Source organism: Tursiops truncatus, chromosome 18 (assembly GCF_011762595.2).
Source record: "Tursiops truncatus isolate mTurTru1 chromosome 18, mTurTru1.mat.Y, whole genome shotgun sequence".
Lineage (NCBI taxonomy): Eukaryota > Metazoa > Chordata > Mammalia > Artiodactyla > Delphinidae > Tursiops > Tursiops truncatus.
Window position 1 is genome coordinate 726,607 of NC_047051.1, and position 17,564 is coordinate 744,170.

Consider the following 17,564-nt stretch of genomic DNA (forward strand, 5'->3'; position numbering starts at 1 on the left):
CACAGGCTCTGGACGCGCAGGCCCAGCGGCCATGGCTCACGGGCCCAGCCACTCCGCGGCATGTGGGATCCTCCCGGACTGGGGCACGAACCCGTGTCCCCCGCATCGGCAGGCGGACTCCCAACCACTGCGCCACCAGGAAAGCCCCCTATTCTTTCTTTATTTTGTGGCCACGCTGTTTGGCTTGCGGGATCTTAGTTCCCTTACCAGGGATTGAACCTGGGCCACCGCAGTGAAAGTGCCAAGTCCTAACCACTGGACTGCCAGGGAACTCCCAAGAAATTTTATTCCTAAAAATTTTAATTTGGGGCTTCCCTGGTGGCGCAGTGGTTGAGAGTCCGCCTGCCGATGCAGGGGACACGGGTTCGTGCCCCGGTCCGGGAAGATCCCACATGCTGCGGAGCGGCTGGGCCCGTGAGCCATGGCCGCTGAGCCTGTGCGTCGGGAGCCTGTGCTCCGCAACGGGAGAGGCCACAGCAGTGAGAGGCCCGCGTACCGCAAAAAAAAAAAAAAAAAAATTTGTTATACTGCCTCAGAAGTGTTAGAAGTGCCATTAGCACATGTTGAATAATACCCTTTCCTCTAGAGTAGAGAGTAATTCACCTTAGCTTTCTTTGTACCTCTTATGGCACCTAGAAGGCTCTGGGGCTTATTAATGAGAAAGTGATGAATGTTTTCCTTGAATCACTTTGAAATGCTTTCTTTGTGATTTTCTTTGCAAGTTCATAAGCTTTTCTCAGCAACTACTGATACTTTATTGTTATGAATGTCAACATTTTATTTTTTAACTACCTTTTCTTTGTTTTTTCATGAGAACATCGAGTATTATGTTGATTCTCACTGAATCAAAATATAAAGCTGAAAGCGTTTATAATTTATGATGATTGTCTCAGTCCATTTGGGCTAGTATAACAGAAGTACCATAGACAACCGACATTCATTTCTCAGAGTTCTGGAGGCTGGGAAGTCCGTGATCAAGGCTCTTGCAGATCGGGTTGTGTGGTGAGAGCTTGTTCCTGGTTCATAGACAGGCTGCCATCTTGCTGTGTCCTCACATGGTTGGGGGAAAGGAGCTCTCTTGGTGTCTTTTACAAAATGATCCCTAATCCCACTTACGAGGGCTCCACCTTCCTGACTTTAATCACTGCTCAGAGGCCCCGCCTCCTACTACCATCTCTTTGGAGGCCAGGATTTCATCAAATGAATTTGAGGGGAGACACAAGCATTTGGTCCATAACAATGATGGAGTGGAAGCTTAAAAATGAACCCTAAAAATGAAATCTTGAGGTATACGCAAAAACTGCCTGGTGGTTATTAGGAGTTAACTGTGCTAATTGATTTTCACATTCAGTTATTTATCTCTTTAAATTCTAAGAAAAACCCTGGGAACTATATTTATACCCTTTTATTCTAGGGAAAATTGAAACCCAGAGAAGTGAAGTTATTTGCTTGACGTTAAATAGCTAATTAGCATTGACTTAATGTAGAAAAGTGGCTAAAAGGAATAGATTTTATTTGGATAAGGTAGAAATGATCAACTTTAATCAGATTCTTTTCTTTATAGGACTAAATGAGTGTTTGGTAGTTGAAGCATATTCTCAGTGACATATAGAAGTTACCAAATTTATTTATAGTATAGGATTTGAAAATAACTGTTATGGTTGAGTAATTATTCTGCTTGGGAAGGGGATTACTGCAGAGAACTGTGTAGTAAGGAAAGTCTTATTCTCTGCTCCATGGTTATCTCGTGAGGAGAATGAATGGATACCTTGCAGCCACCAGAGGGCACTGTGGATTCAGTTGTGGCTTAAGCCCCAGAAATTGTTGTCTTCTGTTTTAGGTATGCTAAAACACAGACAAGATCGAGAAAACTCGTGCTTTAAAAGCCTTTGCATTCCATAACCTCAGTAGATTTACGCCCCATTCCTCTGAAAATTGTTATTGTTGATGAGGATACTTCCTACCTTCTGGCAAATGAATGTTAACTAGTTCAGCTCCATTTGTGTTTAAAAAGCTCAGCTCAGTGCTCTGTGTCGACCTAGATGGGTGGGATGGCGGTGGGGTGGGAGGGACATACATACAGCTGATTCACTTCGTTGTGCAGCAGAAACTAACGTAACATTGTAAAGCAATTATACTCCACTTTAGAAAAAAATCTCATTTTAGCTTGGCACTTTGGGCTTGATATTTTTCTTTTGATACTTGTGTATTTTGAATATTGATTTGGTTACTGTTCTATTGAATGGCTGTGTCCTTTTTTAATTAATAAGAGCTATGCTACATTATTTTATTTAATACTTAATCACATATTACATAGTAGTTATGAATATTCAAATCCTGACCTCTCCCACTTCCTGGCTGTGGTTTTGGACAGCTTACTTTTTTTTTTTTTTTTAATAAATTTATTTATTTTTGGCTGCGTTGGGTCTTCGTTGCGGCACGTGGTCTTTCTCTAGTTGTGGCGAGCGGGGGCTGCTCTTCGTTGCAGTGCACAGGCTTCTCACTGCAGTGGCTTCTCTTGTTGCAGAGCACGGGCTCTAGGCACTTGGGCTTCAGTAGTTGTGGCACAAGGGCTCAGTAGTTGTGGCTCGTGGGCTCTAGAGTCCAGGCTCAGTAGTTGTGGTGCACGGGCTTAGCTGCTCTGCGGCATGTGGGATCTTCCCGGACCGGGGCTCGAACCCATGTCCCCTGCATTGGCAGGTGGATTTTTAACCACTGCGCCACCAGGGAAGTCCCTTGGGTAGCTTACTTTTGAGGATTGGGTTTTTAAAAAAATAAATAAGGGAGATAATGATTTTACTTCATGGTGTTGGTTTAATGTTTAACCATCATGAATATTTGGCTCATACTAAGCATTAAATAAATGTTAACTATTACTGGATGAATGTACTTGTATTTTAAGAGAACCTAATTGAATTAGTTATAAAAATTTTGAATCAAATGTTATTCAGCTTATTTCAACCTTTAAAACTTTCTGTAATGGTAATGTTAAAAGATTTTTCATGTTTACTTAAAATTAAGTGAAGGCCTTATGTGAAGGTTTCCCAGCACATTGCTATTGTTTTACCATAAAGAAGTCTTTCTCACTGAGGAGCTGTTCTGGGGTAATGTAGTATATATCTTAGTATTTGAAAGTTTAAAGTGTCTTAGAATATGGAATGGTAATTTAATTTGTAGCTCGTTGGGTAAGGCAGATAGTCACCCCTTAAGTTTTTAAATGGAATTATCCATTTTCTTTAAAGCAGATATAAATGTGTCTTTTCCCATTTTCCAATATTAGCATGTCTTCCATCCTGACACACACAGCTTTGGTTTAAGAGGAACGAAGAGGGTTTTAGAATCAAGCTTGATTCATAGTGCTTGAATCCTGATGTTGTCTTGGAACCTTGGGCACTTTTAATTAATGTATCTGAGCTACTGTTTTTTTCTTAATTGAGGTGTAGTTGATTTATGATATTATAAAAGTTTCAGGTGTACAACCTAGTGATTCACAGTTTTTTTGTTGTTTTTTTTTGGCCATGCTGTGTGGCTTGTGGGATTTTAGTTTCCTGACCAGGGATTGAATACGGGCCTTAGCAGTGAAAGCCCAGAATCCTAACCACTAGACCACCAGGGAACTCCCAAATTCATGATTTCTGACGGCGGGGATGTTTATCTGTTTTGTTTATTGATTTTTATCAAGTGTCTAAGACAGTGTCTTGTGGATATTGGGTGCTCCATAAATCTTTGTTGAATGCAGTTAATTACTTGTTGCCTTTGGTAAGTTCTGTACTTGTCTTTATATCTCATCTCATCCAGTTCTTCCCCACCTACCTTGTTCCAGCCACATTGGCCTTTATTCTGTTGCTTGAACTTCCCAGCTTCACTCCCTTTAGGCTTTTGCAGGAGCTGCCCTTACCTCAGTTTTCCCCCAGTTAGATGTTGCTCATCACTCCAGATCTCAGCACAGATATCGCCTGCTCGAAGAGGCCTTCTCTGACTCCAGAGTAGAGTACTTCTCTCTTCGTTCTGTTACTATCCCTGTTTTTTTTTTTTAATTTAAGTTTAGCTTTAAAAAATAAGTGAGAAATCATGCTCAAAAATTAAGAAAATGCAACAAAATATACAGTGAATAATTTCTCCATCCCAGTCAGCTGTCTGTCAAAGTGATACTTATTTATATTAGTGTTGCCCTCATCCTTCCAGAGGCTTTTATAACAATGTAAGCAAAGGGCAATATATATGAAACAGTAAGTGTTCTTAAGCCCATTTGTTTTGAGACTGGGCTGAGTGGCCTTATAAGAGAGAGGATTACCGAAGAGCTAAGAGTTGGCCTTGGGGCCCTTAAGCCAGTCTTAATGCCTGTACAGCTAGCTGGTGTCTCCTCACCTTCTCTGAGGCTGCAGTGAATAAACCACTTCACACTCGTATCTGTCCGTCCGCAAATTGACCTGCAGTCTATACTCACCCTTCATTTTCCCTTCTAGTTGGTTTTTTCCTTGTTTAGTCTCTGCAATTAAGGTGATCCATGTTCCGGACTAGTTCTACTACCACCTGTGCCCATGACCTCATCCTCTCTGTGTGCTCAATAACTTATTTTCTTTCTTTTCTGGCCTTTTTTTTTTTTTTTAACCATTAACTGTCTGCTGTCTCTTTGGCTTTAGCACAGCTCTGCATATCTAATAGGTGCTCGGAAATACGAGTTAACTATGGCAGTCATGAAGAGTTCGGATTGTTGAGTTATAAAGACCTGGGAGTGAATTCTAGCTGTGTGACTTGGGTTAGTTAGCATCTCTAAGCCACAAAATGGGACAAATATTGTAACCATATCAAGGGTTGCTTTGAAGATGTGACCAAGGAGTGGATGATATTTTCCTAGGGCTGTTGTAACAAGTCGCCGCAGACTTGGTGGCTTAAAACAGACCTTGTTTCCTTTAACAGTTCTAGAGGTCACAAGTCAGAAGTCAGTGGCCCTGGGCTCAAACCAGGGCGTCAGCAGGGCCATACTCGCTCAGGAGGCTCTGGGGGAGGGCTCACTCCCTGCTTCCTTTAAGTTCTGGTGCTGCCAACATTCCTTGGCTACATCACTTTCATCTCTTCCGGGCACCTCTGTGCTTACATTGCCTGGAATCTCCTTGCACCTCTGTTGATGAGGCCACTTGAGATGCAGGTGGGGCCTGCCCAGGTAATCTCATTTTTAAGTCCTTAACCATAATCATCTCTGCAAAGACCCCCTTTCCATCCGAGGTAACATTTACAGCTTCCAGGGATTAGTATCTGATTTCTTTGGGGCCGTTATTCGGCCTGATACATGGATATAAAGGACATGGCAGATGGGGATTTAAGCTTTCTAGATGGGGTCAAGAAAGATTTCAGATTCTCAGAAGGATTTAATCATACAGCTATGGGAGCCAGGGAATATGAGAACAGTGGATTAAAAAAAAAAGATAAGGGAAATTAGGGATTAATCATGTCATTTTATTTAATACAGTAGATGAATGGGATAGATATAGAGAAGAGATTTTCATGATCAGATTTTAGTTATATTTTTGTTCACATGTGTGTAGAAGGATTTATCTGTGTTTTCAGTGTTAAAATTATAGGGTAAGCAGTGGTGGAAAGGAGGTGGTAGAGATGGGAACATACTGCATATTCTTACTGAAAATTCGATAATTACCTTTCTTTTTATATTGCAAGAAGTTCACGTGTAAACTTTATGAAATGATTAGTGAATGAGAGAAGATCACAGAATGCATATAAAATTTTTCCTGGATATTAGATAAGAATGATTCTCATTTAGAGTAAGAAAGAAAGTAAAAGTACCTTTAAGAAATTTTTTGAATTAGAATAACATCAAAAGCCATACAGTGACATTTGTAAAAAAATTTTTTTCCCATCTCCTTAACAGGTTCTTTGGCATGGACACAGGTTCATCAGGAGGATTAGAATTGACTGATCAGACTCCTGTTTTGCTGGGGAGGACGGCCATGGCAGCTAGCCTCACGGACGTAGGAAATTCATTTAGTGGGCCACCTAACCCTTTAGTGAATAGATCTAGTAAATTTCAGAACTCATCAGTGGAAGATGATGATGATGTTGTGTTTATCGAACCTGTACAACCTCCTCCGCCTTCTGCACCAGTGGTAGCCGATCAAAGAACCATAACATTTACGTCATCGAAAAATGAAGAGCTACAAGGAAATGATTCCAAAATTCTTCCTTCCTCAAAAGAATTGGCTTCTCAGAAGGGAAGTGTAAGTGAGACAATTGTCATCGATGATGAAGAGGACATGGAAACAAATCAAGGGCAAGAGAAAAATTCCTCCAATTTTATTGAACGGAGACCACCCGAGTCTAAAAACAGAACCAATGATGTGGATTTCTCTACTTCCAGTTTTTCAAGAAGTAAGGTAAATGCAGGAATGGGTAATAGTGGTATCACCACAGAACCAGACTCTGAAATTCAGATTGCTAATGTTACGACCTTAGAAACAGGTGTCAGCTCTGTGAGTGATGGCCAATTAGAAAATACTGACGGGCGAGATATGAACCTAATGATCACACACGTAACATCACTGCAGAATACCAGCTTGGGAGATGTCTCTAACGGACTGCAGTCGAGTAACTTTGGTGTTAATATGCAAACATACACCCCGTCTTTAACTTCACAGACCAAGACTGCAGTAGGACCTTTTAATCCTGGTAGAATGAATGTGGCAGGAGACGTATTTCAGAACGGAGAGTCTGCAGCTCATCACAATCCTGGTAAGCCTGGAGGGGGCTTCTGCCCCGTGGAAGGGATTTTGCACTGGTGGATTCTTTTTTTTATTATAGTAATTGGTGCTACTTTGGTTAGTTTATTCATGTAAGATATATTAATTCTATTGACTTTTAAGTTTGAAATTTTAACTAATAAGAGATGTAAAACCGTGTATATAGTATTTCTCTGTAGATAATTAGAAAATCAGATAAATTAATGTCTAAAGGAAGTAAAACAAAATACTCTTTATATTCAGCACCACTAAAGTCTAATAATTTGGCATCTTATTTGTCACATACTGACTTTATGCTAGTGTATTTTTTTTTAATTCATTTATTTTTGGCTGCATTGTGTCTTCGCTGCTGCGCACGGGCCTTCTCCAGTTGCAGCGAGTGGGGGGCACTCTTTGGTGTGGTGTGCGGGCCTCTCATTGTGGTGGCTTCTCTTATTGTGGAGCATGGGCTCTAGGCACAAGGGCTTCAGTAGTTGTGGCGTGCAGGAGCAGTAGTTGTGGCGCACGGGCTTAGTTGCTCTGCAGCATGTGGGATCCTCCTGGACCAGGGCTCGAACCCGCGTCCCCTGCGTTGGCAGGCGGACTCTCAACCACTGTGCCACCAGGGAAGCCCTATGCTAGTGTATTTTTAATAGTATTGTTTTTATGTGTAAAAAGAGAACAAAAAGATAAATAGCACATGTAAGGAGCAATATGTTGTATAATTGCATTTAGATTTGTTTTTACTTTCCCTGTGTTTAATTTTGACTGCCTATCTGATTATAATTTTTACTTATTAGCACTTTGTTATTTTTTCTTACATTTAAAGATTGGTAAATTTCTTGACTACTTGAAAACATTTTCTGCAGGCATCTTTGCTCTGTGGAAGCTGTGCGAAGAGCTGTGTGGCTTTTCCTGACTGTGTCTGTGTCTGCCCCCGGCCTCTGTATGGCCTGCCTGTCTCTCACGTACCTTCTCTCCGTCCTTCTCAGGCTTCATCGTTTTAGGCTCATGAGCAGCTTTACACCCTAGGATTGTGGAGAATAATAAGGAATGACTGAAACCTAGGCCATGTAGAATGTTCTGTGAAATGCTAGTTTTTCCTTTCATACTTATTATTCTTCTGGTTATGAGAGTAATATGTAGTTATTGAAGAATGTTTGGAAAATCCATAATTAAAAAATGATGAAGAAAGGTTACCACTGTTGTTAATGCTTTGAGTGGTTGTCTTTCAGTGTTTTCCCTTTGTATTTCTTAACTTGGTTGAAGTGCAGTTCTTCATAATTTTGCTTCCTGTTTCCCCGCATTTAATATTACTCTGTATTTTCTCATACCATTAAAATTATTTATACACAGAAGTTTTAATGACTGCACCATGGATTTGGTTATACCATTCCCATATTTGGTTTTTACATTGTTTCCCTTTTTTGCTCTTGTCGGTCTATGATGAACTTTTTTTTTTTTCAAATTTCTGATTATTTCTTAGAGTATATTCTAGAAGTGAAGTTACTGGGCCAAAGACTATCACTACTCCCATCCCTCCAAAGAGTTTTGGTTGTAAAAATTTTCTGCTTTGTAGTGATTTTGAAAGAAATATGTTTCTTATTACTCAGTTTTGAAAATTCCTAATGTCTTCCAAGATCCTTTCCCCCTGTATGTATTTATATATATCTGTTGGTAGGTCATTGTATGCATATATGTGTATGTGACGTCGTATGAACGTTTTTAAGTTGTGGAAATACATTGTCATACGGCCTTCTGGAAAGTTTTTACCAATTTATACTGCTATCAGCTCTGTATTAGAGGGTCTTTCCTTCTAGCTCACATAAAAGTTTAAGACATGATAATAGTCAAATTAGTTTCAAAATAGCTATTTTGTCTTTCTTATAAGTATATTAAAAACATAAGTGTATGAAAAAGAACATAATGTTCAGTCTTACTGTTGAGAATATGGTACATTTAATTCCAACCTGAGATTGCAATAGAGGTATAGCTTTGCAAACTTTCCCTTTCTCCTGCTCCTTTAAATACCTAACAATAATCTTGAACTTTTGACTATATCAAGAGTATATGTTTGATTTTGTTAATTCTCTATTTAGTTCACTTCCAGTTTTTACTATTTAAATAACTCGTAAGAATATTCTTATCCATGTATGTCGGGATACGTAGTACCTGAGGACTATTGCTGGGTCAAAGCACATTTATTATAAGAATTGTGTTCCTGTTCACACAAACTCTTAACACAGGGAATGTAAAGTATGCATCAGGAAACCAGACAGATACACCTCTTGCTCCTGAGTTTATGGATTAGCTCCTGTGTGTTTGTGCTGTCTTTGTTTGTCATAGAGAATTATAACATCTTGGCTGTTTATACTGGCTCTCAGACTAATGGTGACTTGGGCAAATTAACCTCTATCCCTTAGTGTCCATTGTATAAAATAGAGAATGATTAGGTCTCTTCCATTCCTAAAAATATTTTGATATTGGAGGAGGTGAAAATTTGAAAGTAGGGGAATGTAAGAACTGAAGCATAGATAAAAGGAGCCATTGCATTATTTATACAGGGCCTAGCACGAAATTGAGAGTAATTGCCACTTTTCAAAATCAAGTTGATAGATAGATGCCTTTAGGGTTAACTGGGTTCCTTTTCAAAAAAAAAATTATTTATTCTGGCTCTGCCGGGTGTTAGTTGCGGCACGTGGTATATTTAGTTGCGGCATGCGGACTCTTAGCTGTGGCATGCATGTGGGATCTAGTTCCCCGACCAGGGATCAAACCCAGGCTTCCTGCATTGGGATCAGGGAGTCTTACCCACTGGACCACCAGGGAAGTCCCTAACTAGGTTCCTTTAAGTATATATTCAAATGACAAGCCTGCAGGGTTGAAAGTTCTAAGGAGCCACTATTTATGTTGCAAAAGCTATTACTTCTAACATGTATTCAAATATTTTTATAAAAAAATATTTATTTATTTATTTTTGGCTGCATTGGGTCTTCGTTGCTGTGCAGGGGCTTTTCTCTAGTTGCAGCGAGCAGGGGCTACTCTTCATTGCGGTGAGTGGACTTCTCATTGCGGTGGCTTCTCGTTGCAGAGCACAGGCTCTAGGCACATGGGCTTCAGTAGTTATGGCATGCGGGCTCAGTAGTTGTGGCTCGCAGGCTCTAGAGTGCAGGCTCAGTAGTTGTGGTGCACGGGCTTAGTTGCTCCGCAGTATGTGGGATCTTCCTGGACCAGGGATCGAACCCATGTCCCCTGCATTGGCAGGTGGATTTTTAACCACTGCGCCACCAGGGACGTCCTCAAATATAATTTTTGATTGAAGGCCCTTCATAATATGGAATTGCCAGTTTGTTTCAGTGATTTGCTTTCTTCGTGTTCCTTAGTATTTTTACCTCTTTATTAAAACAGGTCAGTTACCCTGATGATAGCAGGATAACAGGATTCCAGAAGGCACTCTGTTTACTCTGTGTATAGAACATATATTTATTTGGAGGGGTTGTGGAGTAAAGTAGAATTTGAATAGCAGTATATGTAGCCCCTTGAAACCATTAGGTTGATGGACTGGGTCAGAACCAGGAAATTGCCCTCTTCAAGGTTTTGGTAGTAAAGAAATTTCCTCATACTCTGGATATATTTATACATTGTTTCTCATATGAAAGGGCATCTTTTTTGTATGGAAATACAAATTTCAGAAGAAACTAGAAAGGAAAAGTATTACAAGAGACCAAAGTAGTAGAAATTAAAATAGAAGTGGTAGCATGAAAAGTTTCAAAATGAAAAAACATTATGGTGTATTGGTATTGTAGTGTGAGTCTGTGTAACAGTAAGTAGTATGGTGAGCTGGAGACATCCTGCTAAGTCCCAAAGAAGCTTACTAAGAAGAGGAGGGAGAACTCAGCACCCTGGTGGTCGGGTCCCCAGGCCTTAATGCTGTGCTGTTGAAGCTGTGCTGCTGGCAGTGGTAGAGCAACGGGATGTCTCATCGGTCACTAGACATTGGCTTAACATCACCACTTCTGTGTAACACTCTCATTTCTTTGATATTATGTGGTATACTTAGAAGCCATGAAATGAAACATGTAAGTGGAAAAGTTGTTCTTAGAAAGGTTTTTTTTAAAATTTTTTGGCTGCACCACGTGGCATGTGGGGATCTTAGTTTTCCGACCAGGGATCGAACCTGAACCTCTTGCATTGGAAGCGTGGAGTCTTAACCGCTGGACCACTAGGGACGTCCCTAGAAAGATGTTTTGAATATAGTCATTTGTAAACTTTATCTGAGCTATATTGTATTTTTTTTTTTTTTCTTTTTGCGGTACGTGGGCCTCTCACTGTTGCGGCCTCTCCCGTTGCGGAGCAGAGGCTCCGGATGCGCAGGCCCAGCGACCATGGCTCATGGGCCCAGCCGCTCTGCTGCATGGGGGATCTTCCCGGACCGGGGCACGAACCCGCGTCCCCTGCATCGGCAGGCGGACTCTCAACCACTGTGCCACCAGGGAAGCCCAATCCGAACTATATTGTATTTGTCAAAGGTTCTGGTTGGTTAAGATTTTATTATATATTTATGTTGATGTATGTGTTCCTCGCTTAAAGTAATATTTTGTAAATTCTTCCTGTTTAGTAACTAATGGCTAATGTTTTTTAGTGCTGCATATGTGCCAGTCATTGTGGTTTATAAACCATGTATTATCTCATTTAAAGTTACCATTTCCAGTTTAGAGAAGAGTTAGGCACAGGGTTAGTAACTTCCCAGTCTAGTAGGTAATGGAGCCTGAATGTCAGCCATCAATTCTGACTCCAAAGTTTGTGCCCTTGACCGCTCTGCTATACTGCGCCTTATCGATGTCTGAAACTTGGACAGAATGGGAAGTTAAAACTGTGTCTCTGATATAAATTTCAGTGTATGTGTTTTTGTTTTGGTTTGTTTTTTTAGATTCTTGGATCTCCCAGTCAGCATCGTTTCCCCGAAATCAGAAACAGCCAGGGGTGGATTCTTTATCACCAGTGGCCTCTCTTCCTAAACAGATTTTCCAGCCTTCTGCCCAACAGCAACCCACTAAACCAGTTAAAGTCACTTGTGCAAACTGCAAAAAGCCTTTACAGAAGGGACAGACAGCTTATCAGCGAAAAGGATCAGCTCACCTCTTCTGTTCTACCACCTGCCTCTCTTCCTTCTCTCACAAGCCTGCTCCAAAGAAGCTTTGTGTTATGTGTAAAAAGTAAGGTTTACCTTCCAGCATATTTCCTTATGGTTGAATATTGGTGGTATAAAATGTGAGAAAAATTGTTTTAGAGGTGAATTACTATGTTTTAAAAATTCGTAAGCTTGTTTGAATATTAAAGCCAAACTCAGATTTGTAATGGCTTTGGAGTGTTCTCTGTCAAGCTGCGGTGGCTCAGGATTAAAAGCCTTCCTATGTGGACAGGCTTCGGCGTCGCTTTAGATACTAGGCCCTTGTAATTAATTTTATCTGTAATCTCCATTGGACTTGAATTCGTAAAAATACATACATGCTTATTTACATTATTAATTATAAGAATTTAGTTCTAGCCAGACAAAATTGTTAAGCAATTTATGTATAACTAGTTTTGTATTAAAATAGGTCAAAATTTGGACTACCTTCATGTTAAGATTATTAAAAATTGGCAAATCTTCGGATATTATATGCATTTATTTATGTTTGTCTTGAACGTTGTCATTTTAATACCTCTTCAAGACTCAGGTACCTTATTTTTGACAGCCTTGGAGTGACAGGATCCTCTTCTGCCATTTTTTAGGTCTGGTCTCACTAGTTAAAAATGAGCTGAATATGGTATGTTGTGTGCAAGTATTAAACAGGTAGATTTTCTGTACCATCTCTTGAAGCAGCCCAAGTTTGTAAAGATATTTTTAGATATTAGAACTGGAAAAGGCTGAGTGCTCTGTATACGTTTAGTAAATTCAAATATTGGAACAATTGTTATACAGTTTTTTGGTTGCTTTACAGTAGTAGACTTGCATACAGCAATATAAGACCTGGAACTTCAGAATTAAAGGAAAACTTCAAAGGTCATCAATATTGTCATTTCCTAACATTTCTAATTGTAGTTGAAAGCTGTATAGAATGGTAGGTGGGGTTCTTTTGGGTTATGGGATGTATTTAAGTTCACTTATCCTCTCCATATTCCTGTGACCTAGGTACCTCATGCTTTCTACGTACCCACGAGAGGGAAATTGAATAGGTATTGTAAATTTATACCTCAGTAAATTAGGCCTTGACGTTAAACTCCATGTAAATAACAAGTTTTTTTTGTTTGTTTGTTTGTTTTTTTTTTTAAGTGGTTCTAATATCTGAAAGCCTTGTTAAGGAGCTTGAAGATAAATTGAGTAGTGGCTAGGGTTTAATAGTATTGCTTCTCAATCTTCTGTGTTCATATTTTATTGCCAAGAGTTTTTAAATAGTAAAAGTGAGTTAATGAATCTAAAAATGGGTTTCAGTCTATGGAAATTAAAAATGTCAGTTATTACTCTTTGATTTATTTTAAAGTAGAGTTTGACTTTGCTGCTCCTCGTATTTTTCAGAGATATAACTACAATGAAAGGAACCATTGTTGCCCAAGTGGATTCGAGCGAATCCTTCCAGGAATTCTGTAGTACATCTTGTCTGTCTCTTTATGAAGACAAACAGAATCCTACTAAAGGAGCGCTGAATAAATCAAGATGTACAATTTGTGGTAAACTAACAGAGGTTTGTATTTTTGTGCTTTATCATTTAGTTCTAATTAATGGGAATATTTTTGACTTTTAACTGTTTTGACATAATCTTTCATCAGTATGTATTTCCTTAAAAGTGAGGGTATATAAAACCTATCTTATAAATATCCCATTATGTAATCCCATTCTCTCATGGGGAGAATGATTTACAAAAAAATTGAAATATAACATCAATTGACTTATTTCCTGAGATTGGAGCACTCACAGAAAACCCATAGTGTTTAAATAGACTGACTGCACATGAGAGCCAGCAAACGATCTTGCTTAAGAAGCGGAACGAGTGGAGGGGATGTTTTTGAGGACTTCGTTAAAAGTGTATTACGGTTTTTGCATTTGATGAAATAAAAAGAAATCTGTGCATACATGCTTCATTTGAATTATTTATAATGTTAGTCCTCTCCTCCCTGTTGTACAGCAGTGTACTTATATTTAAATAATTTCCTTCTAGATTTATCTAAAGATTTCCAATCTGTTTGGAAGTTTTATACTAACACTGCCCGAACTGGGTTGTTTCCTGTCACTTTTAGATACGTCTAGAGAAGTTTGTACGATGACCCTGGTGGTCCTCTCTGCCTTGCACCGTATATATGTGTGTATAAAAAAGTTTAAAGAAGAATGAAATGTACTTTGTCTTGCCTTTTCCGTAAACAAGCTTTACACAGAAAAACTGAGGCATTTTCTTTCTATTGGAGCACCTTGTTAGTTAGCTACGTGTCATATATTAATTTGTTTTTTAAAATTTTGCTTGTTTTTCTTTTAGATTCGCCATGAAGTTAGCTTTAAAAATATGACTCATAAGCTGTGCAGTGACCACTGCTTTAATAGATACAGAATGGCCAATGGTCTAATAATGAATTGCTGTGAGCAGTGTGGGGAGTACTTGCCCAGCAAAGGTGCTGGGAACAATGTCTTGGTCATTGATGGTCAGCAGAAGAGATTTTGCTGCCAGAGTTGTGTCAGTGAATACAAGCAGGTAATTCATGATCTGATCAGAATCAACCGTTGTTTTGAATGTGCTTTTAAATTGCTATAATAGTTTCACTCTAACAGCATTAATTAACCAGATTTATCTTGAAGTCTCATTTAATTCCATTATTGTCTTAACATCGTAGCGATAACCAATCTCAAGTGAATACTGAAATACATGTAGGTTATTGGAAATAAGTTTGTGATTTTACATAGAAAGGTAAATGCTTACCAAAGTGATTCATTTTTTGGGTGGTGGAGAGGGGTCGTAAATATGGTTTTTCAAATTGTTGATGCTTAGCGTAGGAGTGATTATTTTATTTCCATTTGATTGTTAATTTAAAATTTAAGGTCTTTGACTTAGCTTAGTTTATTTTTTAATATATACCTGTGGTTTCAAAAGTCAGAGCGGTCTAGCTCCCATTTCTTTCTTCTCTTGGTTCCTACTTATCCTTTATACATATCAGTTTTTAATTCTTACTATTTTGTTTTCTTTCTGAAGAATTAAGGAAATAATGTATTCTTAGTTTCTCTTTTATCAGTACAAAAGGCAGCATACTGTATGTACTGTACTGTACCCTCCATTTGTATCTTGGAATCATTCCCTGTCAGTATATTCCTTATTCTTCCTTATTCCTTTTATGGCTGAGTTAAATTTTCAGGAATTCTGTGAGCCAGTTGTTAAAACACCCATTATTAAAAAGTTAAGTTATAGAAACTTACAGGTAAATTATCTTTGTATTAGTCTGCTAGGGCTGCTGTAACAAAATACTGAAGGGCTCAGACAACCAAGAATTTATTTTCTCACAGTTCTGGAGGCTTAAAATCTTAAGATCAAGGTGCCTTTCTGGGGTGGTTTCTGGTGAGGCCACTCCTCCAGGCTTGTAGCTAACCTCCTTCTTGCTGTGTCTTCACGTGGTCTTTCCTTTGTGCTCAGAAGGAGAGAGTGTCCTGGTCTGTCTTCTTGGACCTAACCTGTAGGGCTTCATTCAACCCTAACCGCCCCCCTTAAAGGCCCTATCCCAAATACAGTCTTGTTGCGGTTAGGGCTTCAAGATACTCATTTGAGGTGGGGGGAGACACAATATTGAAGACAAAGAAAATAAATACTTAAAATGTACCACTTCCTAATTATTTTATTACATTTCAGTATTACCTGTGCTCTTGAGGTTATTTACATTATTTGTGAGATGGAAATATTATACATAATGGTGTGCTTCTGTGTATCTCTTCCCAATTTCATGTTTAGTTTTATGTTGGTGGCCTGAAATTAGCCACGGTGGGGAGAGTGTCATGGTAGATGTTACAATAAATATGGTGCTTACTTTCACCTCCCGAGAGCTAGTGGTTAACCATATACAAGACAGTACGGGGCTGACTGTTGTTTATTTGATCACTTTGCTGTTGGTGGTGTTTGGGTTATTTCGTGTTTTGCTGCTGCAGATGACAGATGATGAGTAACCTGTGCAGGAACAACCCCGAGGTCTTGCGGGTTCAGTTCCAGACCAGTGCAGTGGAGCGAATGTCGTAGTAGAGCGAGTCATGGGAATTTTTTGGTTTCTCAGTGCACATAAGTTGTTTACTATTAAGTGTGCAATAGCACTGTGTCTAAAAAAATGTACACACCTTAATTAAAAAAATATTAACCATCATCTGAGCCTCAGTGAATCATAGTAGTAGCATTCCAAGATCACTGATTATACCAAGAGATCACCGTAACAAATAGAGTAATAATGAAAAAGTTTGAAATGTCGCAGCAATTACCAAAATGTGATACAGAGGCACGAGGTGAGCAGATGCTGTTCGGAAAATGGCGCTGATGAAGTTGCTCGACGCAGGGTTGCCACAGACCTCCAATCTGTAAACAAGGCGCTACGACAAGGTCTGCCTGTATATCCTTGACTCTGTGGAAGATGTTGTTTCAGGGTAGATTCTTAGAAGCAGGATTGCTCAGCCAGAGGTACGTGCACATGTTAGTTTGTTAGATACTGTTAAATTGCCTCTGTTAGAGGTGGACCAGTTTGTATGCCTTTCAGCAGTGTATGTGGAAGTGCCCGTTTCTCCGTAGCCTCTCCAGCAGGGACTTTTAGCACTTTATTCTGTTTGATGAAAACAGTATGTTTAGTAAAATTTATATTTCTCTTATTAGGAATGCTGATGAGCAGCTTTTCATATTTCAGAGCTCATTGTCTTTCCTTTTCTGTGAACTGTTTGTTTACCTCTTATACCCATTTTTCTGTTTGGGCTTTGGTTTGTCTTAGTCTTTCCCCCATTAAGTCAAACTTTTAATGAGCAAAATGCATCTGTAATTTGTTCATGAAACAATTATTTAGCAACTATTATGTTGCAGGTACTGTGCTAATTGCTTGAAATAGTCTGATAGGAAGTACAGTAGATAGTTCCTGCTTTCGTGGGATTTGCATTGTGCTGATATAGTTCAGATTTGTTAACATAAGGAAGGTTTTGCGGTGATTGAAAGGATCAGACTAATTATAATCTCCAGAACTCAATGTGGTGTTTGATGTTGGTGATGTCATTGCATTAGTTATCTTCTGATACCTAGGTTTGGTAAGAGCTAGCTGCCCTGGGTTAAAGTCATGGCCCAGCACTCATCCTCTGTGTCCTGGGCATTTGCTTAAATCCACCCCCCCGCCCCACCCCTGCACCCTGCCTTTTTTCATCACGTGTCTTGCCTGATGGTATTTCCTGCAGTTTTTAAAAATATTTATTTATTTTTGGCTGTGTTTGGTCCTTGTTGCTGCTTGCGGGCTTTCTCTAGTTGTGGCGAGCCAGGGCTTCTCTTGTTGTGGAGCACAGGCTCTAGGCACGTGGGCTTCAGTAGTTGTGGCTCATAGGCTTAGTTGCTCCGCGGCATGTGGGATCTTCCCGGACCAGGGCTCAAACCCGTGTACCCTGCATTGGCAGGCAGATTCTTAACCACTGCGCCCCCAGGGAAAACCCCTACAATTATTTATTTATTTATTTATTTATTGCGGTACGCGGGCCTCTCACGGTTGTGGCCTCTCCCGCTGCCAAGCACAGGCTCCGGACGCACAGGCTCAGCGGCCATGGCTCACGGGCCCAGCCGCTCCGCGGCATGTGGGATCTTCCCGGAC

At 39.6% G+C, this 17,564-nt stretch overlaps 1 protein-coding gene across 14 annotated transcripts in view; it reads left to right on the top strand.

The window, feature by feature from the left end:
- ZMYM2 (zinc finger MYM-type containing 2) overlaps positions 1-17,564 on the top strand; it is an 89,078-nt gene that overhangs the window by 19,739 nt on the left and 51,775 nt on the right. For 9 of the 14 annotated variants that reach the window (XM_073794910.1, XM_073794911.1, XM_073794903.1 and 6 more), the window contains exons 3-6: positions 5,888-6,744; positions 11,662-11,947; positions 13,291-13,456; positions 14,243-14,455. In XM_073794910.1, the coding sequence (XP_073651011.1) occupies positions 5,898-6,744; positions 11,662-11,947; positions 13,291-13,456; positions 14,243-14,455 (1,512 nt within the window). In that variant the 5' untranslated portion in view covers positions 5,888-5,897. Of the gene's footprint in view, positions 1-5,887; positions 6,745-11,661; positions 11,948-13,290; positions 13,457-14,242; positions 14,456-17,564 lie in introns of those variants that run through there. The other 5 variants (XM_073794905.1, XM_073794909.1, XM_073794913.1 and 2 more) reach the window with 4 other exon arrangements.